This window comes from Vespula vulgaris, chromosome 16 (genome assembly GCF_905475345.1).
Source record: "Vespula vulgaris chromosome 16, iyVesVulg1.1, whole genome shotgun sequence".
In the NCBI taxonomy this organism is placed as follows: domain Eukaryota; kingdom Metazoa; phylum Arthropoda; class Insecta; order Hymenoptera; family Vespidae; genus Vespula; species Vespula vulgaris.
This window is the reverse complement of record NC_066601.1, coordinates 3,418,980-3,442,006: the sequence shown is the minus strand read 5'-3', so window position 1 is coordinate 3,442,006 and position 23,027 is coordinate 3,418,980. Positions and strand designations below refer to the sequence as shown.

Below are 23,027 nucleotides of genomic sequence, written 5' to 3'. Positions count from 1 at the left end.
GCAGCTGCTAGAGCAGATCGAGTCAATATTTGATACACTGGCTTTCCTTGTCCTCTGACCAGTTTCGAAGGGCTGAGCCTTCGATCGGCCCTGCCTTTCCTCTTCGAAAAGGGAAAGAGGGGAAGGGGAGAGGGAATTCAGTTTCGAACTCGCATTCCTCCCACTTTTTATCAGGACGACAGCGGCCATATCGCAGGAAACGTTTCACGATCAAACGCCAATACGAGGTTCCGATCGGAGTCAGGAATCGGCTCGAACGATCGGACGACAAAAGGTGCCTTTGCCTCTTGCCTACGGTTAAAAGAGAGAGGGCTGCTATTTCAAACGGAGGGGGACCTTTGGCGGGTGGTAAAAAAACGGGAAGACATTAATAACTCGACACACTGCTGCTTTGCCGAGGGTAAAGAAACGGACGGATACGTCGATGCCCGATAAATATCTTTCTCGTGTTATCGTCAAGAAATTTGTATCTTTCTCTCTTCTATCCCTTCTTCGTGTTATACGTGGAAGGGTTTCTAACTCGTTCGTATTCTATCGCGTCTAACTTTATCGTATTCTATCGAACGTATCGATTGAAAAGGAATGCATTGGATCGATAAGATTCTCCTTTTTTTTTTACGAATAGACGATTTAACGTTTTTCCTAGAGAATTTTTCTTTAATTGTCGTCTTTAACAACACGTTTCTAACTTGAAATAATAGTCAAATGATGATAAAAGAAACGTCTTGACGAAATTATTGGAATAACATTTTTACAGATAAAAGTGACAGCGAGTTTCGAAAAAGAGTTTGCATATTGAAAACTGATATGAATAAGGGAAATGAGAGACCGAAAGAGAGAGAGAGAGAGAGACAGAGAGACAGAAAGTGAGAGAGAGAGAAAAGAGGGAGGATAAGAATTCAGTGAAGGTAGGCGCGTGACGAATCCGTCCTCGAAGTCCGCATCTAGATTCACTTTTTTCGATGCACCCCGAGCGAACGAACGACCGTGGGACGTCGACGTTCGCCGCGCACCAAATATGTCCGTTTGCGAAACCGCATTTTCGTCCGTTTTTTGCTGCCGGATGAATTATCGAAGCGGTCGCGGAATCCCGAAAGCCAGTGACCCGCGGTGACTCTTGATCCAACCGGATCTCACGATCCAGCTGTGCCTACCTTCCCTCCCTCTCCCTCTCCCTCTCCTTCTCCCTTTCCCTCTCCCTCTCTCTCTCTCTCTCTCTCTCTCTCCTCTCTCTCTCTCTTTCCTTCTCTCTCTTTGCGTCCCTCACACCCTCTTCCCTCTCCCGATATATACGTCTTGCCTTCGGCACCACTTCGATTACCCTTTCTTTACTCCGACGTCGAAAATCAACGATCGTGCGTTTCTTCGAGCTACAAGTCGATCAAGGAACTTTCCTTCGCGATAAATTATATCGATCTCACGATCGATCATGTACCGACATTGAGATTAAGTTAAAAGGATTAATGGGAAAAATAATCAATTTAATTTCTACTGAAATATCACATGAAGATTTGTCTGCGTTACCGATACGCGTGAAAAAAAAAAGATACAGAAAAATACGTAAACGTAGAAACTATTACGATGTCGCACATGCTTCTTAATAATTTATATAAATGATACAATTAACGTGTCCGCGTGTATATACATATATCTGTATTTATAAATGGATAAAAATTTCTTGATAAATATCTTTAGAAGTCGATTATTCTTTCCCATATGTCGGACTTCTTGTTGACTCGATTCACTTCCAAGTATAGTACTTAGTTACACGCGCGAGTGTAGAAAGAGACAGATTATTATCATTGAAGCGTTTAACAAGTCGGCGCACCCACGAGCGTCGATGCTCGCGTTAAAAGCTTGGCAATGCGGTCTAATAACTCTCGAAGGCGCGTGCGAGACTATGTCGAAGAGGAGGAGGAGGAGGAGGAGGAGGAGAAAGAGAAAGAGGAGGAGAAGGAAGGAGGAAGGAGAAAGGAGGAAGGAGGAAAGAGCAAAGAAAAAAGAGGAAAGAGAAGGAGGAAGAGGAAGAGAGCGAGGAAAAGAGAAAGACGACGACCATGTCGGCGTTTGCTTATGATTATTAAGATTACCATTTATACCACCTTAGACTGGATAAGCTTAATATGTATCTCCGTATTTACAACACATAGAAAATATATACACGTGGTGTTTCTGTGTGGGTCGAGAAACCGGAGTTATTTATGAAGTGTGCGAGCCAAGGCGCGGACCGTACCACGTCGCATATCTGATGCTCTTATTTCGTAGTTTGCTCTCGACGCGTACTACACGTACCTTACGTACGTGCCGGGCTAAGTTAGAAAACGGAGACACGTGCGCTTTACTCGTTCCTAAACTTAAAACTACAAGTTAGAATCGGCTTTCGTGATTTGACGTCTGAACGTACTAGTACCTAAAACTCTTATCCATTCGATCGATCATCGATCGTTCATACGATATCTTAATGATATTACCGCGGGGTTTCTTTCTTTTTTTTTTTTTCGACACGAGTTAGTTTTGTTTATAAAAAGTGTTACCTACTAATTTTTTTATGAATCGTCATTAACAATTTTCGGTTTTTTTTTTCTTTTAATAATCGAATACGCAAATATCTTTTGTGAGTGATTGAAGAAATTTACTACAACTTTTTTTATTAGAAAAAAAGAATTATATTCATTTATGAAACGTCAGATGATATTATTTTGCAGATAGTATATAGCAGTATTTCGATAACTGTAGTTGTATTAACTCAATATGAGTAGTCGATATGAGATGAAATCGAAGAACCCTTAAAATATAGTTAACGGATCGTAAAGGTTGACCACTAATGGCAATTTGCACCTGGTCCAATAAGTATTAATCCCCTCTTTTCACTTTCTCTCTCTCTCTCTCTCTCTCTCTCTCTCTCTCTCTCTCTCTTGCGTGGTAAATCCCTTCAGCTAAGGTTCGAATTCGATCATAGCTTTGTACTCGTAAAAACGTATCCCCGGTAGTTAATTAAGATCTCTTCGCACAGCGGGACACGTACACGTGCCGAGTTAATGAAATTCTTCATTTCCACGAGACAGTCGGGAGTCGTTCGGTTCGATCGATCGATTTCCTTTTAAAGCGTGCAAACGACCAATTTAACGTGCATCTTTATCGATCACGAAGATCTCTAGTAGAATAAAAATTCTCCCTTTCTGGAAGTTGAAAATATTTTTTTAAGATTTTGCCTAGTTAAAAATCGTTAAGTGTATATCTACTGAATAAGAAAGAAAAAGAAAAAAGAGATAATGAAGAAAGAAAACAAAATGAGAAAGATCTTCCAAAGATGGACTAAAACGAATATAAAGACGAAAGAAGAGAGAGAAAGAGAGGCGGAGAGAGGGTGAGAGGGAGAGAGATAAGCATCAAAGGAAAGGAAGAATGAGTATCAGTCGACTCGGATCAAGGAGAAGAGGTTGGTCTTCTCCGAGCATACGTCGTACGTACGTACATACGTCAATCACTCGGTGAATTCAACGGCAAACTGCAACGGCAGAAACGCAAGAAACTGTCGTACCTTTCCTCCCCATCTGAATCCAACGAGAATCGTTCTGCCGACGGCGTACAAACAGACAGTCACGAAAGGAACGTTCGGAATAAATTCTCGATCGTAGGTATTCGTATCTACCTCGAAAGTTCAAAGTCCGATCTCTCGAAGACATACATAAATCCGAAGATCGATAAGTCGATTCGATCTCGATCTTTTTTTTTTCTTTTTTTTTCGGATTCTCCTTTGTTTCTTCATTATTTTTTTTTTTTGAGAGAGAGAGGGGGAGAATGGAAAATCGTATTTGATCGATAAAAATATATTTTGGAAGTTGATTACAAGAGAAACCTTGCATCTCTTTGAAGAAGTGAGACCACCGGTCTTCGTTTCATCGGATTCGATTCGATTAGTCAGCGTCTGGCATTGAATACCTTCGGACGTTCCTTCGTATCACGTAATATCGTTAAGTCGTCGTAAAAGCAGTACTCAGCAAAAATACATCGATAAGTATTCAAAAAAAGAAAAGAGAGAGAGAGAGAACTAGTCTTGATCATTTCAATAGATTTCATATGAATTCTTCTTTAGTGATACACTCCGAGCTATTGAACTTTAATCAAAGTATCTAGGCTGAACGATACGATCTGATTCTTTGAAACTGATTTTTTCATCAAAAAATTTAAAAGTCCATCGAGAAAGAAGATGTAGATATCTTTATTCGCGTGATAGTATTTGTGTTGGATAAAAAAGCTGATAGATGTATTCTCTCGAAGGATCTGAGAGATTATTATTATTTTTTTTTTTTTTTTAAGATTTCCTTTTAAGTAAAGTGTTCGAAGTAAGGAGGTTCGACTTGGCTCGGTCCAAGTTAACATCGTCACGAGACGTCGAGCACAAGCCATACGAATAATAGAAAAGAGAGGAAGAGAGAAAGAGAGGGATCGCGTGAGACCCCCCACACTTGTGCCGTTCACGAGCGCGGCGGCGCGTGTCAACCTTGCCTTGTCCTTGAAACCACGCGACCGCGACCGTATGCCAAGTCGAAGTAGCTTGCTACTACTAAACGCGCTTTCTCGCGTGTAAGAGAACGTCTGTCATTCTTCCTCTCTCTTTCTCTTTCTCTCTCTGTCTCTCTCTCTCTCTCTCTTTCTCTGTGTGTCTCTCTTTCTTCCTTCTTCTACTTCCTTTCTCTTTTTCTCTCTCTATTTCTCTGTCTCTCTCTCTTTTCTCTCTCATTTCTCTCTCTTTTTTCGGCCTTTTTCTTTCTCTCTTATGACTTTTTATTTTAGAGATAAAATGTTCTTACAAGTGATCAAGAAAATTTACATTTCACTGTTTTAACAAACGATAAGATCTATCTTATTTTTATAAATCGAGATAAGACTCTGTTATTATCTTTAAAAATTATTTTATCTATCGAGAGATACTCGAATATATACTAATTAATAAATTTCTTTATTAATTATGAAACTAAATATTAATCATCCAAGATCTGAATTTTTAATTTATATATATATTGTGTTTTTAATTTATATATATATTAATTATGTGATATAATAGTTGATGAATATTAAAAATTAAGTACAAATAAATAGATACCATCATTTAAGGCTCTAATGATAATTCTCCTTTGATTTTAATTGGAATTTACGAGAACGAAAAGAATTGCCTTCTTGTTACAACTCTGAATGTAATTAAATACATATATTTAATGTAATTAAATATATAGAAATCATCAGCATCGTCGGTTTGAAGAACATTTAAACGATATATCATGATTTGGAAATGAAAAGGATCGTGTAAATTTGTATATATATATATATGTACGTATATATATACGTATATATATAGGTATGTATATATGTGACACTGTTACAAATTCCCTATCGTTTCATTATCCGCGTTATCGAGCAAAGCACGCGGACACTTATTCGCGATCGTGAAACTTTCCGTCTCTGTCTATCGGTAATTGACCTTTGCGTTTGCCCGATTATAGCAACGATAATTTCATGCCGCGTGATGCGTCTCCGGCTGGTCGTTTAGCGGACTATATCAATATATACGGTCAACATACGTTGTGACCAATATTACCAGCAAACAGGTGGGAATTATCCGACACTGTAATAGCATTCTACACTATCTCCTACAGTAAACGTACTACCCAGGTCGTTCAAATAAATATCTATACTCCTCTTGTTCTTTTTTTTAAACACACACACACATATATCGTATAAAATATATCCCTGTTGAAAATTGGAGAAAAAGTTAAATTAATCACCTGTTTCTTTGACATTTTCGAATTCGAAAGAAAAAACTCATCTAATTTAAATTGAATTCGTATATATTAATAGTCGCATAAATTTTAATATTCGCAGATAAAAAAAGAAAAAAAAAAAGGAAGAAAAGGAACATTCTGACATTCCGAGCTGTAACCAAAACAGACACCATACTTTTTCTACTCTTCCCTAGTTTTAATATTTATCAGTAAATGTTTGATGATTAAATCAATCACTTGAATTAGGAGAAAAATGATATATTGAAATATTTCACATTATTTATAGATTATACCACAACTATTTCTTCACGGTTAATAGTTTACGATCGTAATTAATAATCTTCACGTTCGTTTACTCCAAACTTTAGTCGTAGGAGTAAAAAACCTTCACGATGAAGAACGAACGAACGAACGAATGAACGAATGTGCGAGCGAACGTAATTGCGGTTGGATCCGTGTGCTATGCAAAGAACCAATGACGACGCGTTCGACATACATTAAGGAAATAGTGAACGCAGTACGTGAGAGGGTAACACATATAAAAAAAGATAGACAGAGAAAAAGAGAGAAAGAAAGAGAGAAGTCGGTCTTGTCAGACATCGCTATCTCCTTCCTTCCATCTTTTTCTCTCATTCCGTCGCGAGACCTGTTTGTCGGAGACTTTACGTAACGCACGATAACCGAGCGAGTGGTCAGATAAACATGCTTCTAACTTCTCGTTTCTTACTCGCGAGAATGGGACGCGCATGGCTTGCCGGCGGCAAACGCGTGATCTACTGATTCCTTGTTTGCTTCTACCTTTTTCTCTACCTTCGAGGGTTAACACAGCAAACAGTCTTGAAATCATCGGAGATTAGGTTTATCGTACGTGCGTTTCTTTCGTTTCTTGAACTCTTAAATGGAAGTGATTAGAAAATTAATATCATGTGCCGCTAGTGCATGTTTCAATCATTTATTTATTTACCTTCTTCTTCTTTTTAAATCGATGATCATGATAACAATTTTTATGTAGTAATGTACAATGTTTTTTCTCGTCTTAAAAAGTTTCTCAAGTGAAATCGTGTATTATGGAGTTAACAAACGACTTAGAACATTAAGTAAGCCGCTTGTACATTTACTGTTTCCTTTCTTTTTTCTTCTTCTTCTTCTTCTTTTCTTTTTTTTTTTTATTTATTTCAACCGACAGAAGGAATTTCTCGTAGCTATCAGAACTCGCATATTTCATCCTTGACCCTCGTTTGCCTTGGCAAACGTGGGAGGAGTAGCTACGATCGCTGACGACGATAGATGATGAGAACTTCGTCGAAGAAACGGAAGGTGCCACGCAATTTGTCATTCGTATGTTTTGCGCCTGGCACGGTAGCCTCGTCTTCGTCCAGGTCACAAATTGCTGAGAGCTCAACGGAGATAGAATCAAGATGAGTTACTATTGCTTGTAAGAGAATGAGAGAGACAGAGACAGAGACAGAGAGAGAGAGAGAGAAAGAGAAAAAGAGTGAGAGACAGACGGAGAATGAGTAGAACGTTATGGTAATGAGAGTCTCGTCGATTTTTGCAAAGACTACGTTGAAACGGTCGATTATGGAGTTTACCACTTTGAGATTCGCTATTCGCCATCTGCTCGAAATCATTATCATAAGCATTTATGTATATCGACTTCTTCTTTGCATGAACGTGACTCAAAAGCTTTCCGTTCTTTCTTTTTTTTCTTTCTTATTTCTATTCCCAACGCTTTCGAAGAACTAAATGTTTCATTGCCTTACCTGGAAAATGAATTGGAAAATATCCAGAGAGAGAGAAAGAGAGAGAGAGAGAGAGAGAGATAGCTATAACTAATATTTTGTTAAGCCGCTTGTGGAAAGTCTTATCTGAGTCAAGCAACGTTGACGTTTTATTGGAAAATTACTAATGGCTGTTGGATGGTAAAGGTTTAACACGCCGATAATAATTGCCATACGTGATCGGTGTTAGAAATGTGTTCTGGAAAGATACGATCAAGGAGTCGATAGTCATCGGTTAAACATTATCATTATCTTTTCTTCTCTAGCTGCGTAAAATAACAGTTTGTTCGATCTAAAATAATCGTTGTTATTTAAAAATTGTATATCTTCGACACATCGCACATTTTTATCATAAGAGTTAAGAATTAGTTCCCTTGAAGGGAATGACCGGCCCAATGAAGGGCCCACGGTGTTCGAAGAAGCTCCACCAGAAGGCAGCAGGTTCTAAACGTACTGGCCCTTGATCCAACGCAACAAGTGGAGAGAGACAGGAGGGAGAAGAGATTTTGGGACTCCTGTTGAAACCAAACACGGCTTTCGGGCCTTGCAGAAACATCAAAATCTGCCGTAAGGTGGCAGCAGTGCTTTGGTAGAAAAAGTTTCTTCAGCCTTGGTCAGTTTGATCTCGACGTGCAGCGAGTAGGACGCAAGACTCTCGTCGAGTCTCCTTCAGAATCGATAGTTGAATCGTTATCAGAGTATAATTTTATCATGTATAAGATCGATCGACTATTTCTCTCGAACGATAAAAAATTGTTCGACCAAATGCATTTGATTATCTTTTTTTTTATTTACTCCAGGGATAGGAAAGGATATAGAGATTTATTTAGGATTAATATCAAGAAACAAGACAATCGTAATGTTTACGGAAGAGATCAATATTTATTTGATACTCTTGCAATAATAAGCGTCAGCTTTTTCTCTATTTTGACAAATAGAAGATAATTATAAATTCAACATCTTTGCACTTAAATACAAATATAAATAGGACCGTACACACGCACACATTCAATCGCAGTTCTTTATCCGGCTCGATCGTACTACATATTATCACGATCATTTTTAGTTTTCACATAATAAATCTACAGAGTCGTGGTTGTCGATTGGCACCGTATCTCGTCGATTAGGTGCCAATAACGCTAGAGTTATGTATAATTTAATAAAGGAAAAAAAAAAGAAGGAGAAGAAGAAAATAGAGAGAGAGAGAGAAAAAGGAGATGAGGAATAAGTAGAAGAAAAATAAGTAAAAGGGAAATAGGAGAAAAAACGTAATTAAACAGAATGGAAGACTTCGGTGATCTTGCTGTGTAAGGCACTTAAAAATACGATTCTATTTCTAAAAGGTATGTACACGAAAAGAAAAAAACAAAATAAAAAAGACTTAAGAATTCTCTAAACTCATCGCGAAACGAAAATTAATCATTTTTTTTCTGCGCCTATCGATTCGTATCAACGAATTCGATAGGACACATTAACGTGGTACGTGTATTACTCGTAAGGCACTAGATAAGGCACCGCCTTGTTTGTTCGACAGTTTATCACACGCACTCGCGCAAAATTCATCGACATTCGACTCAATGTCCACGTACGATTGATCAACAAGAACTCACGTACGGGGAATAAGAAAAGAAAGATAAGCGTGCGCAAGCGCAAGGAACATGTCCGTTCGTCGAGAAAAGTCAAACGAAATAGCACAAAAGTTCGTCACTGATCGGCACTTTACCACGGCCTCCATGGTTTGTCTTCGAGCTCGGGCATGACGCTTTTTCTCATCACGAGAGCAAGTGGTTTTTGAAGAGGCGGACTATAGACACGAGGATCGAACTCTGGATCGCTGGTGTAACCATTAGCGGGAGAGGTAGCGACATCCCGGTGACTATTGCCGGTTACGTAGACGTTGGTAGGTGGTTGTTGTTCGCGGAAAGCTGCTGGAGGTGCTTCGAAAGCGACTGGGCTTGCTGCCGAGGTTGAGGTCGAGCCGACGGAGGAAGAGGACGACGAGGAAGCTGATGCGGTGCTGGCCGTTCTTTGTGGAATCGGTATGAGAGTAGGTAAAGGCGAACTAGGTGCTGGCGAGGATGATGGTGACGTCACTGGTGTTGCCTTAGCACCGGCGGGTAAAACCAACGCGATATCACCGTTCGGTAGTCTCGTTGGAACCAATTGCAAACCCGTGCCGTTCGCATTGGTAAAGAAAATCCCATTAGATTGTTGCACCTGAATTCTCGGCGTTGTATCTACTTGCGGCAGAATATGCACTTGCAATTGAGTAGTCGGTGGTGCAGGTTGAACTGGCTGTTGATTAGCCGTCGTCGTTGTACTCGTCGTCGTCGTCGTTTGACCAGGATTGTTACTTGTTTCCACTGGCCCTAGGCATGACGCCAAGTGGGCCATTAGACGTCTCTTTACCGATGCGTCCAATCCGGGAAACCTGCCAACTTCGCCGGCACACTCCGTAAAGCCTGCACGGAATTTGTTCAAAACGTTTGGATCCGTCGCTGCGGCTAAGGCTACCTGTTGACGTTGTAACGTTTCCAGATGTTTCACCGTCATCTCAAGGATGTCCGCCTTTTCTAGTTTCGAATGTCTTGCTGGCTGTAACAAAAAAGAACAGAGAACGGTTAGCCGACGGTTCGGTCAGTTCGAATCGAATCGCGTTCTCTCATTTTCGCAGTTTAAAAAACAAAAGAAAAAAAAACAGATAACAAAATTAAGCGATAACTTCCGAATTCTTCGACAAATGTTGATAATTTTAACGAATCAGAAGCAATGAAAAAGTACAATTACTCACGTCTTTTTTCATGGCATCGAGAATAAGGGTCTTCAGGTCGTTTAGACAGTTATTGATGCGGGCACGGCGTCTTTTCTCCATAATCGGTTTATTGCTCTGTAACAGAAATGAAACAGCAGGTCAGACAGGGCATTCGGTACACGGAGTGCGGGTTTAGGAGAGATGGGAAAGATTATTTTTCCGTTTTGTAAGTTTTCCATGGATGATTCGAGGAAGTATAGAATAGAAGAAAATTTGGAAGAGTATGAAAACTTTTGCAAGATCAAAAATAAAAAAATCTGAGCTGATTGAATTCGTCGAGTTGCACTTAGGCGAATTAATTAATCTCGTTCGACGCGATATAGATTTCTTTTTATTTTTTTTTGTTTCTGTTTTTTTCAAGACGAAAAAAGAACACTGACCCGTCGATTTTCTCCGGATCTTCTCGTAGTGGTCGTAGTCGTGGCAGTTTGCGCGGGTGGTTGTCCGGCTTCCTGAGGTACGTGTTGCGTGGGCGGCGTGGCGCCCACGGTGACGCCGCCGGTCGGCATCGTAGCACCCACTCCGGTCACCATCTCGACTTATCACAGAATTTCAACGGAGTGTTGAAAAGGAAGGAAAATAGGCTCGATTCGAAGAATCGGAGAAGCACACTGCACTGTTTAATCCAAGTGTATTCAAAAGGTAAAGATGAGATGAGTCTCTTCTAACACTGTGATCACGAATATCGAAGATGTAGAAATAGAAAAAGTCTGCAGGAGTTTGCTTGATCTGATCCTGTCTCTCTCTCTCTCTCTCTCTCTCTCTCTGATCTCTCTCTGCGTCTCTCTCTCTTCCTCTCCCCTCACCCTCTCTCTCTCTCTCTCTCTCTGCCTCTTAACAAACAAAATTGAGGAAAAATTGAAAGATCGTCTTCTTGTCCACTAGGTCTGTCTCTATCTTTCTCTTGAAACTTCTATTTCTCGTGGCGGTTCAACGCACAGTAGTAGTAGTAGTAGTCTCTGACTGCTCGAAGCGATTGTCAGAGCTCGACTGACTACTACTCGAGGAAGAACGAGAGTCTTCTGTCGTGTTCAACGTTGGAGCGTGCCGGCCGACGTAGCGCTCGTTCCCGTCGAGTGCGGGTAGTAGGGGTAGAATTCGAAGTAGTGGGGATTGCGCGTGACGGTTTAACCTGGACCCTTTCTCTCCCCGCAACCCCTCTTTAGCCATACCCCTGCCCCTCCTGAAATTCCGTCGGTCGGACGGTCGCCTTTGAGGCTGTTCCCCACTCTCCCCCATTCCCCTCTCTCTCCTCTCCTTCTTTTCTTCTCTTCTCTTCTCTTCTCTTCGCGGCGACGTGACGGTCGCGGTCTACGGACCCCCGGCGGGCCCCTTCACGAGTCCGGCGAGAGCCTTTCCAGCGAAATTTTTCAAGTGGGGATAGTGCGCGCGCGCGTACGCGCCCCTCTGATCTTCGAACGGACGTCTTTTTATCGAAGTAGACAGAGAGAGAGAGAGAGAGAGAGAGAAGCAAAGAAGAGAATCTTCGTCGTAGATTAAAAACTCTTATCGTGAACTATGTTCTTTGTAATTTTCTACTGTGATCTTTTGATCTTGTCTCGTCGTTTTCTTTCTTTTTCTTTTTGTTTCTTTTCTCTCGCTTTTCCTTTCTTTTTTTTCCTTCTCTTTTTTTTTTTGTTTGACAGGTACCAAGGTGAGGTGGTGTTTTTGTACCTTCGTGGAATATTCGTTTTGTTCGAGAAAACTGTAAGATCATCTCTCTTGGTCTTTTACGGAAAAACTTGAAGAGTCTCGGAGAAGGGAGAAATTTTAACCTCAACCTCAAGTTGGTTTTCGATATTTCATATTCATATAAATTATAAAAAATTCCGACAGTAGATATTAACCAATCTAATATTTAAAAGACTCAACGAATACAAGAAAGAAATATTATACTCGAAGATTGCGCAATGTCATCAGTTAACAATATATATGTATCTCTTTTTATTTACAAAAAACGAGTACATAAATAAATAAATATTGATTAGGTTTTTCGGATCTTAGGGAAAGAACAATAGGTGCAACCTTCGTTTTACGTAACTGGCTATATATCTAGCTGTGTATCAAAAGGTCATTAAAACCGGATGGCTTGATCATTTGCGTATACGTATTTATATATATATATATATATATATATATATATATATATATATACATATATAAATGCATATAATATGTGTGTGCATATATATATGTATATATATTATACATGTATTAGACGTACTCGATCGATCGAAGTGGCAATAGTAATTTCAAAGCGAGCGACCACGCATAACGTCAGCCACATATGTACGTCGGCGTCTACCAACAACGTCATCGGGTCTTATATCACGTTCTTCGAAAATAGCCGAGTGCCACCGCTTGAACTGACGCACGCGGGCGCGCGCGCGCACTCTGGCACGTGCCTGCGGCTACTTCTTCTGTCTCTCTCTCTCTCTCTCTCTAACCATCTCTTTCTCACCAATCGAATTGCTCTTTATCTTTGCGACTGATTAACGCGCGTCATACCGTTTATCTCAAGAATATGTACTACGTACGTACATGTGTGAACTCCAGACGTATATTCAATTTTTTTCTTGGGACTTTTCAGCGTTGCTTACAATTAAAAGGAATGACGGCAAAATCATCTCCGTGAAGAAGCTAAAGGGGGAAGTATAACATTTGTTTATAGTAACAGGATGCTTTGAGGAGTACACGTCATTTATTCCATCATCGCAAAATTTCAGTATTACTTACACGTATAAAATACAATACACATATGTACATACATTGCATCTCTCTCATTGGAAGATAATAATGTCGTTATCATCGTTGCAATTTCATTCCAGTCGGTGTGTCTTACGAAAAGCGTACGTGACATCCAACGTCTGCGAGAGGACGGATCTCTTAATCGGGAAACTTTCTTTCGCGACTTTAATATCTCGACGTCAATCATTTTTCGAAAACACCAATTCAAAGATCATCGCTATCGTTATAAACGTTTGTGCTTACTCCTATATAAGGAGCATTAATATGTCAAATATCTATATACAATAAGATGTAATCTATCTGATATTAGGATTAAACGAAAAAAACCAAAAGATCTGAGGAAGAAAATCCATCGATAATCTTAAATGGAATACGTATGTCGCGAATATATATGTATAAATACGGCAGTAAGGATTTTTGCAAAGGGGTAGGTTAAATAAAAAAAAAAAAAGAAAGAAAAGAAGAGAAGAAAAGAAAAGAGGGGTAGTTCGTAGAAGTACGTACGTTCGTAGAAACGCGCGATAGGTGCGACTAGGTATGTCTTGGATGATCCGAACGGGGGAGAAAAAGGAAATAATTGAAAGGTAGAGAGAAGCGTGGCGAGGAGAGTGGGGAGATGGAAAGGTTTGAGTGGGGAGAGAAAAGGGCGCAGGAAGAGAAGGATTAACGCTTGGAAGGGATACGGAAGGGTGCCAGGTAGTAAGAACGAGAGAGATAGAACGATAGGACGCACGACGCGTTTAACGCGTAAGAGAGAGAAGGAATGAGAAAGACAGAGAGAGATAGAATATTGGAAGAGCCAATCGCGTACACGAGATTCGATGCGGCGTACGACGGACGTAAGTTCATTGGCGCGCGTTCACCCCCACCATTAAACGCTACTCGAGGACGAGCGTGCCGCGCGCGTCGCATGCGTGGGTGGTGGGGGGTGAGATCGTCATTCCGCTCGAAACGTTCGAGCGGTGCGGCCGCATCGTGTGGCGCGTGGGCCGCGTGCGAGAAACGGTCACAACGAAACGAGTTCTCTTTCTTGCTTTCGATTGGAAGGGGAATTCACTCGTTTCGATATTCTGTCTTGTTCTTTCCTTGTTTCTTATTTTTTTTTCCGTTTCCTCTCTTGATGAATTTATTTCATACATAATCGATGACGCACAATTCCAGATGATCTTTGTACTACTTTTATTTCAAGCTTTTTCTTTCTTTTTCTTTCTCTCTCTTTTTTTTTTGCATGACGAATAATACATTAACCCGAGTAATCGATATTATTCTTGTATGTTGAAGTTATTCTTGTTATCTCGAAGAGTATTGATAACGATGGTGCAACGCTTTTTTCCAAGATGATCTTCGATGTGTTAACTTTTTATTTTGACAAACAATAAGTTTATCCGAGAAGTAGATATTTCTTGTATATAATTTTTATTGCAATTGTCTGTCGCTGTAATTATTTCTGTTCGATTTACTTTGTTATAAAATTAGATGAATTGTTGGAGTAAATATATAACGATAAAGCTGAAGTTCGCACAGATTTGATCACATCGAACGTGTACCTGCGCAGCTAGATCAGGGTCAGGAAGGAAGCGTAGTACAAACGAAGGACCATAGAGATCGTGCTTCCATCTCTCGGGAGATGCCGTAGGTTTTTTCGCTGGACCAGGAACCAGCATCTTCGCGTTATCTTCAACTATATTCCTGCGAAAGTGTCATGTAACTATGAAATATCTTTTGCATTCGTCAAGATGATACGTGTTTCGATACGAGTTTCTGTGTATTCGAGTTCAGAGAAAACATTCCATTGGCTTTGTATTTCATTTTATCATTATTTACTCGCGTAAAGAAACACGTAGAAGCGTTATATCTGTAATCTCGATTTCAGTATGTTGGAAATTAAACGATCACCTCTCTTTCTTATCTGAGATCCTTTGCAGCAAACACTCGACAGCCTTCACGCGCATACTTCTATGACTCACAAGCTCGTCTAGACGTTCCTTGGATAAGCATCGTGATACTTTGTTCCACAGGTCTCATGTTAGCAACGCTAATCCCGACCTTTCACCTTTATACATATGTTTTTCTTCTTCTTCTTTCCTTTTTTTTCCTCTCCTTAGAATTGCAAATCGTTTGGTTTCACGGACAACGCAATCTTTAAGATACGATTTCTTGTTAAAAGTTGTTCCTTGATTTTCGAATGAAATTTTGGAGATAGACGCGTTTCAATGACAGAGATTTCAGATTTGAGCTATTCCATATTTTTTACAAGAGTAAAAAAATAACGTAAAAAGAAAAGGAAGAAAAAGACAATATCATTAAAACCTGAACATATTATAACCCTCGTCCTTTTCCATCAATTTCATCAGCCACTTTGCCAGTGTAGAATAGATCAAGTTTCATACGACGTCTAGCGAGCAAAGTGGCAAACAAAAAGGAATAGTTGAAGTGACTATAGCCTCTGAAAGTGAGCACCAACACCTGTTGCCAGTCGAAAGAACCCATGGAACTTCCCGTGACTCATTAGCTTTATGGGGTGCCGGGGTATTACGTAGGTCGCGGCTGGTGGGCATATAAAGGGCGGCACAGGGCGTTGTAGAACCTCGCGAACCTTGCTTTACCTTTGCCTGAGGTCCATGCGGACATTAATATTCCCTTCCTGAAATATCAGATCGAGCAGAGAGTCTGCTTCTTTCATTCCTTCTTTCTTCTCTCTTTCTACCCTTTATTACAAGGTACGTCGAAAAATGAAGGATTTCGGTAGGTACGGAGCAATAATCTGATTTCGCGAGAATACGCAAGCATTATGTATGTTCTCTTTATTTCTCTTCCGCGATTTGCACAACCCTCTGTTATCATATTCCTGCTCGTCATCTCGTTCGAAGGAGAAACACCATAATTGCAGACGTAATGCGTTCTCGTTGCAACCAAGTTCTACCTCGGGCTAAGTTGGTAAAGAACGTTGAAGAAGAAGCCAGCTGCGACATTGTCTTACATGAACCGTCGATATATGTGTGTGTGTGTGTTTTGTATGCATGTACGTATCTAGATAATCGATCTTTCATTTGGTAAAACTTACTAGCCTAATATGCTATAGAGATACTATAGAGATTGGTCGGGTAAAACGAATTTAGGAATGAAAAATTCTTTCGAAAATTTAAATCGTCGTGATCATTCCACTCAAAGCCAAAAGAAGTTCTTTACTTCTTTATCATTTTATTTTATTTTTTTACGACTGCACAAATATTTGCTATGGAATATATTTCGTGAGACCTAATAACAGGAGATACGTGCGAGAAGATAGTTGATGTTAGTCTACGTTGCTAAAACGTACAATGTTTCACTCGTTACGTTATTATGGTAGAATTAGGAAGAGAAGAAGAAAACATTCTGACCAGTCAAGGACGAAAATAATTATTCTCGTCGGATTTATGTTTAGAAAGGGATAACTTTGGAAAGTTATTTACGTAGAATAGGGGAGTAAGAAGAATGGTTTACAATAAAACAAGCTAACAGTCGATGTATACGAATCGTGAGTCACCGCTTTCGGCATTATTTGCTTAACCGATAATGGCGGCAAATTGTTAGGCTGTCAGTCAGGTCAGATGAGAAGCGGAGAACAAGTAGAAGACGGACTACGTTCGCATTCGTTTGTCGAAGCGAACGAATACGACGGCTGGTGGTGCGTGCGAAATTCATGACTCGCTCGAGGCGACCAATCGGAAGGGGGTCGAATCAGCCGATAAAATCTGAATGGCACGTGCAATTTCCGACGAACCAAATTTCAAACGGTTCTTGCAAGACAGAGAGAGAGGGAGAGAGAGAGAGAGAGAGAGAGAGAGAGAACAAGATTGGAGAATGGTATTTCGTAATTTAGAGTGGTGCTTTTAGACCAATCGAGCACGCGACTGTTTTGGCCTTGGAAATTCATTTCTTTTTTTATTGCTTAGAGCCAGCACAGGATTACAGTTTAATTTGTTACGTTACTTGAAATGATTGCGCAAAATCCTTTGCTTGAATATCATCGTAAGTTATTACGAAAGAAAAAGAAAAGATAGGAGAAACAAAAAATATACAAAATAATGAACGCAACGAAACTCAGAAGATACAAAAATATAAAATTATTTCCCATCGTTTAGTTAGCAAGGCAGTCAGTGTACCACGTAACGAGACAAGCTCGTATTTTTCAACATCGCACGGAGCATGCTTTCGTACTGAAAAATAAATCCTTCGGAAAAAAAAGAAGTGGAAAAAAAAATCACCTTCCGACGAACAGGCAGACCGCTCGTAAACGTGTCGTCGAGTTTTTTCGTCGTGCCTTGCAAAAAGCTCGAACATCGGGGTAGCAACCGTGGGCCAATAAATGCCTATCGAGAGACGCTCGTGGAAGCAAAAAAGGATTGAAAAAAAAGTGGGTTCCATCGATATTTCGTTTGCGACGGATGTGTAAAAAATTTTAATCCCATCGAAATGGCTTTAAAAAAGGATTTCTAACCGAATCAAAAGGTTTGGATCTTTTTGACGTAAAAAAAGGGTTGTTTTGTTATTTCGAAAAATATAACTGTTTTTTCCTTTTTTTTTTTTCTTTCAAGTGCCTCAACGTTTGTTGTAAAAATTACTTACGATTTATTCATACCATAAGTCAATTCCAAATGTAAATCGAAAAAAAATACTGATCACGCGAGAGTAATTTTATGAGTTTTCTTTTTCTTTTCGTTTCTTTTTTTTTCTTTCTTTTATATATAGAAATATTACAGGAATGTATAACGGAAAATTTATTCTCCGAGATAAGCCATTGGTTTTCCCTGACAGAAGGAATTTTATCAGGTATGTGACCAATGGAAACGATAGGGATCCTAAATAATCGAACGTAAGATCGATTAAATTCCAAGCGTATTGTGAATTCGTGTCGTCAGGATTCGAGAAAAGGGGTCATTCAGAGGCCACTTGGTTGACCTGAAAATCCATTTCTTCGTGGAAAGGATTTATAGTAACCTCGATAATCGTTACCCTTTCTCGAAGGGATCTTGGTCAAAGGGTTGTTATTTGGGGTAATGGTCATACCTAGATTAGAGAACGAACGGGGTGCCAGAGGCCACAGTACTTTGCTCGTTCAAAGAAATAATTATTAGTAATAATTGAGGTACCGACAAAAGATATACTCTACGACCAAAGAATGCATAAAAGAAAACTTGAACGACGATAATAACAGTATCATAATATATTAATGAAATTTATCTAACACAGAATGAATTTTTAATGAAGATTTTAAACTAAGATCCATACGAAAATTATGTAATAACACATACACACACGCGCGCAGACACATATTTAATTATGTAATAACATATAAAAAATATATGTACATATGTGTACATGTTAACGTCCATTAAAAATTACTTGGAATATCTTAAAAAGTATGTTATATATGCTTATTCGAACTCGATACAGTTTCAACAAATAGAAATAAGAAAGTAAATACCTATATTATAAGAAATATGACCATTTGCGTATAGCATGGAACACGAACATTTGTAAGGAAACAAGAGAACGAGAGAGCGAGAGAAAGAATGAGAGAGAACAGCCCTTTCTTAACATTAACCATTTTGAGAAACTCGACACTATTGATGTTTGCAAACTATTGCTTGGTCGAAACTAAGAGGGAAGACGACCGATGGTCGGTTAAGTTCGAAGGCTTACCTCTTTAATTAGGGTTAAATCGTAAAACGCAGTTCTGTAGCCTTGGCAAGTATTCTTAAGCCTTTGCGAAAGGAGAGTTTTCGAAACGTTGGTCATAAATTTGATAGATTGAATTCTCTGTCCATAGCTTTTATGACGTTTCTACAAGAACCAGCCTTTCGAGCCGAGTTTGTGACAAATCCTTCCGTCCTCACGTTCACGTCAGTTAATTTCTTATTAAAATCTTTCTTGAAGTAAGGTCACTTCTTTACACTTTAGAAAATTCTTAACTTGAACCAATACACTAATGGAAGAAGAAGAAAGATAAAGAGAGAAAGAGAGAGAGAGAGAAAGAGAGAGACAAAGTTTACTATATTTAATATTATAAACCCCATTTTTCGAGATGATAATTATAATAAAATTATAATATAGAGAAAAAACAATAAAATAAAATAAATAAAAAGAAATAAAGAAACTTTTATCAAGCAACAAATTCATCGACGAAAAAAGCAACAACTTTTTCTCGAAGATATGTTTCTAAAAGAGCGTACTTTGAAGTATATTTCGAAGAACCACGAAGTTTTTCGGACTATCTGTATTTTTTCTTTTTTTTTCCTTTTTCTTTTTCTATCAGCGAGAGAGAGAGATTAGAGTCGAGCCAAGGATAGGAAACAAGCCTTCCGTGTTTCAAGGGGTTGGTGAAAGGTATAGCAAGCTCGATGGTAGAAGTGTAATAAAGTCATAAAAAAGTATTCACTCAAGGTAAGCCAAAACCAGCGGAGACGAGAAAAAGAAGAAGATAGGAAGAAGAAGGGTCAAGAGACGTTTTTCTAAGGATTGTAAAAGGGTGGAAAGAAGGGGGTTACATAAAAAATGAGAAAATCTCTCGTAAAGAGTGAAGATTGCAATGGGGTAAGAGAAGAAAAAGAAAAAGAAAAAAACCGTAAAAATAGACAAAACGATTGTCCACGGTGTGTTTTTTAACTATTTTTTCTAAACGTTTTTACTGATCGTAAAGATGAGCGACAAACTCAATGTTGCTGAAATAACTATTCTTAAACTTTCACTTCTTTTTTTCCTTTCCTTTTTCTTTTTTATTTTTTACGACGAAAAAAAGAGATTCGAGAGAAACTTCACGAGTGCGAGTGAGATAGAGAGTATGCTTACCGTAGTCGTAAAAGGGTTATGAACGTTCACCCTTTACTGAAAAACCAAAAAACTTTAGTCAGCTGATGGAAAACGTTAAAAAGGATTGAAGACCTTGTAATCGATGCTTCCGTAAACCCTTTTATTGGTGATCAGCGTTTTACTCCTTGTCGCTAAACTCTTCTCCTTAAATCTACCTCTTTCTTTTTTTCTCTTCCCCTTCCTATCTCTTTTTTTGTGGTAAACCTTTCGAAAAGAGTTATTGCAAGTATACCCTTTTTTTATTCTCTATCGGACGAAAGGATAGCCACGCGTTGGCGCGTGTCACTAAAAATGTTCGGTAAAACGTTTGGAAAGGTAGGAAAGAAAGGTTTCAGGCAGCTGATCGGAACTACTTTAAAATTCGAACTCCTTTCTTCTTTTTTCTTTTTTTCATTTAATCGAATCAAAACATTCACAATATATTTTTCTCATCGTCAGTATAATTCCAGTCGATCGATTCGTTCGATCATTGATCTTGATCTTGAAATATAATTTACACGGGCAAGTTTTTATCGAGTAGCAAACGATAGAGATCTTGGAACAAATATTAGATCATCTACGATCTATAATTAGATACTCGATCAAGATGAATTATTACAGAAGGAAAAAAGAGAAAAAAGGAGAGAGACAGAAAGAGAAAGAGAAAGAGAAAGAGAAGGAAAATGCAATTAATTCTTATCAAGGACATACAATGTTTCTTCAATCCTTTGAAAAGGGAGAAGAACGTACGTATGAAAAATGGAAGAAAAGGGATGAAAGAAAAAATCGTGGCCGCGGTGAACGCAAACTGGACGCGATGCCGCAGCAGTATCGCGTTGCGGCACACGTCCGAACGAGTTTGCTTATTCGCTGAAGAAAAATTTTTCCTCTTGTAGGTTTCTCTCTCGTTTTCTCTCTCTCTCTCTCTCGCTCTCTCTCTCTCTTTCTTTCTTTCTCCCTTCACCCTTCTCAATTTGCACTTCGTTTGCTTCAGATCGGGTTGCCCTCTTTTTCGGCACGCGCAGCCGTGCGAGCACGCGAAAGGAAGACGAGTTCGAACCCTCGTACCGATGCCGATTTCATAGCAGATATACGAGTCGACGTCGAGTCAAGCTCGACTTACGTATCTCGAAAATCGAACGAGATCTTTTCGACAACTTTTTCGATATCTCCTTTGGATTCGATCCCTTCGATCTTTTTTTTTTCCTTTTCTTTTCCTTTCTTCTTCATCAAAACTAGTCGCCTTTAATTTTCTTTCGAGGACATAACTCTCCTATCTTCCATCGTTAGATATTCTTCTTCTTCTTCTTCTTCTTCTTTGTCTTTTTCCTTTTTTTTTTTATCAAATATCTCGACAGACGATTATACAATATATGCTCGAAGTAAGAAAAAGAAGAAGAAACGATGATAGATAGGGGAATAATTTCTTTCTGTTGAATTATTAATCCCTTCGTGACAAGATGGATATTATCGATATTAATAAATTATAGCTAATAATTTTTTTTTGAAAGAATAACCAATATGTTATGTATAAATGATTGTTCATCGCCATCGTTCACGTTCTCTCTCTTTTTTATTTAATCAAATAAAGTTCAAGAAGTTCTACGGAGACTGTATCTAATCAAAATCATAAACTCTCTGAACTGACACTTACCGTCAGATCGTTTCTGTGTAATTCTTCGATAAGAGGATATTAGAATGGAATCGTTGTTGAAAAAAAAGGCATCGAAATGTCATACTGCATCCTGTTGTCTCAACTGCATCAAGAATAGGAAGAGAGAGAGAGGGAGAAAATGATTGTTGGCCTATAAACTCAAAATAAGAAGGGTGGGAGAAAGGAGAGTCGATAATTTCCACCCACGCCTACAAATTGTCTCGTTCTTCCTTTCTTTTTCTCTTTTTCTTTTTCTTTTTCTTTTTCTTTTTCTTCTTCTTCTTGTTCCTTTTCTTTTTATATAAACATCCATGTAACATTAATATGCGAGAACTTATACATAACGAACGAGCTGCTTTCTATGACGTATACGACTATACCTCCTGCTGTATCAGATTTTCATGGATAATCGCGAAAGTTGTTTCGAGGATAAGAACATTTGTAAGATGAAATTTGAGCTCTCGCGAAATTGAATTTCATTCAGAGAAATTTTTAAGAAGTGAAATATATTTTATTCTTATCGTGTAAAAAGTGAAATCATAAATAACGATTAATAAACGTTCGATAATCACAGAATTATTATGGGAACATTCTTGACGATCGAAATAACATACGAGAATTCTGAAAAGAAAATTTTCAAAACAGTATTCATTTCAAAGAGCATAGAATTATTTATTAATTTTTTATTTTTTTAAATAAGTCGATATTCATTTATTTATGGGTTACTAACATGTATTTTGTTTTTTATTTTCTTTTTTTTTCATATCAAAAGACAAATTGTCTGGTGTTAAAAAAATATGTGGAATATTAGATAAATTTTAACGAAACGTCGAAAAGATAATTGTATTATTTACATTGTAATTTTAATCTTTATCTTAGCGTGAGAATGTGGAAAATAACAGTGGAAAAGTTTATAAGAGACGATCGAAGTTTCATCGGTAGACTTAATTAATCTATTTTTTTCCGGTTCAATAAGCGTGTATCTCGAGGGAAACAGAACTCATGGAACATGGAGGTAGTATGTATGTATGTATAATATAAACGAATGCGGGTAGTTGCGTGACACGAGATACAGTCGGTTATAGTGGGAAAAAGTAAGAAGAAAACATGGAGAACCACTGAATGCCATGAGGGTTCTTGGCTCAAACAATAAAGTTAATTCGCACATTCTGCTGTAAAGTAACGGTCGTACAATAAACTATTTACAAAATTAATTTTATTGCATGGGAGGGAGGGATTTAAAGAAAATGGAAGGTAAAATGAGGGGACACTAAAGTATATTACGTCGGTCGTCGTCCATTCATTCGTTCAGGTAGAAAAAAAAAGTTTTCCCTTAGGTAGGTAAATCTTTTCTTTGACGTACACGCCTACTTTTCGTGCTCTTACTATTTCCTTCGAACGATTTCTCTTTAATTTAT

The 23,027-nt window shown here is 38.6% G+C and overlaps 1 protein-coding gene across 1 annotated transcript; it reads right to left on the bottom strand.

The window, feature by feature from the left end:
• Positions 1-8,421: 8,421 nt before the first annotated feature.
• On the bottom strand, positions 8,422-11,444 carry LOC127069844 (protein hairy). The gene is made up of 3 exons (XM_051007411.1): positions 10,757-11,444; positions 10,356-10,451; positions 8,422-10,159 (listed from the first exon to the last, which is right to left on the bottom strand). Exons 1-3 carry the CDS (start codon positions 10,907-10,909, stop codon positions 9,284-9,286), a joined length of 1,125 nt encoding a protein of 374 aa, XP_050863368.1. The 5' UTR covers positions 10,910-11,444; the 3' UTR covers positions 8,422-9,283.
• Between the last annotated feature and the right edge of the window lie 11,583 nt (positions 11,445-23,027).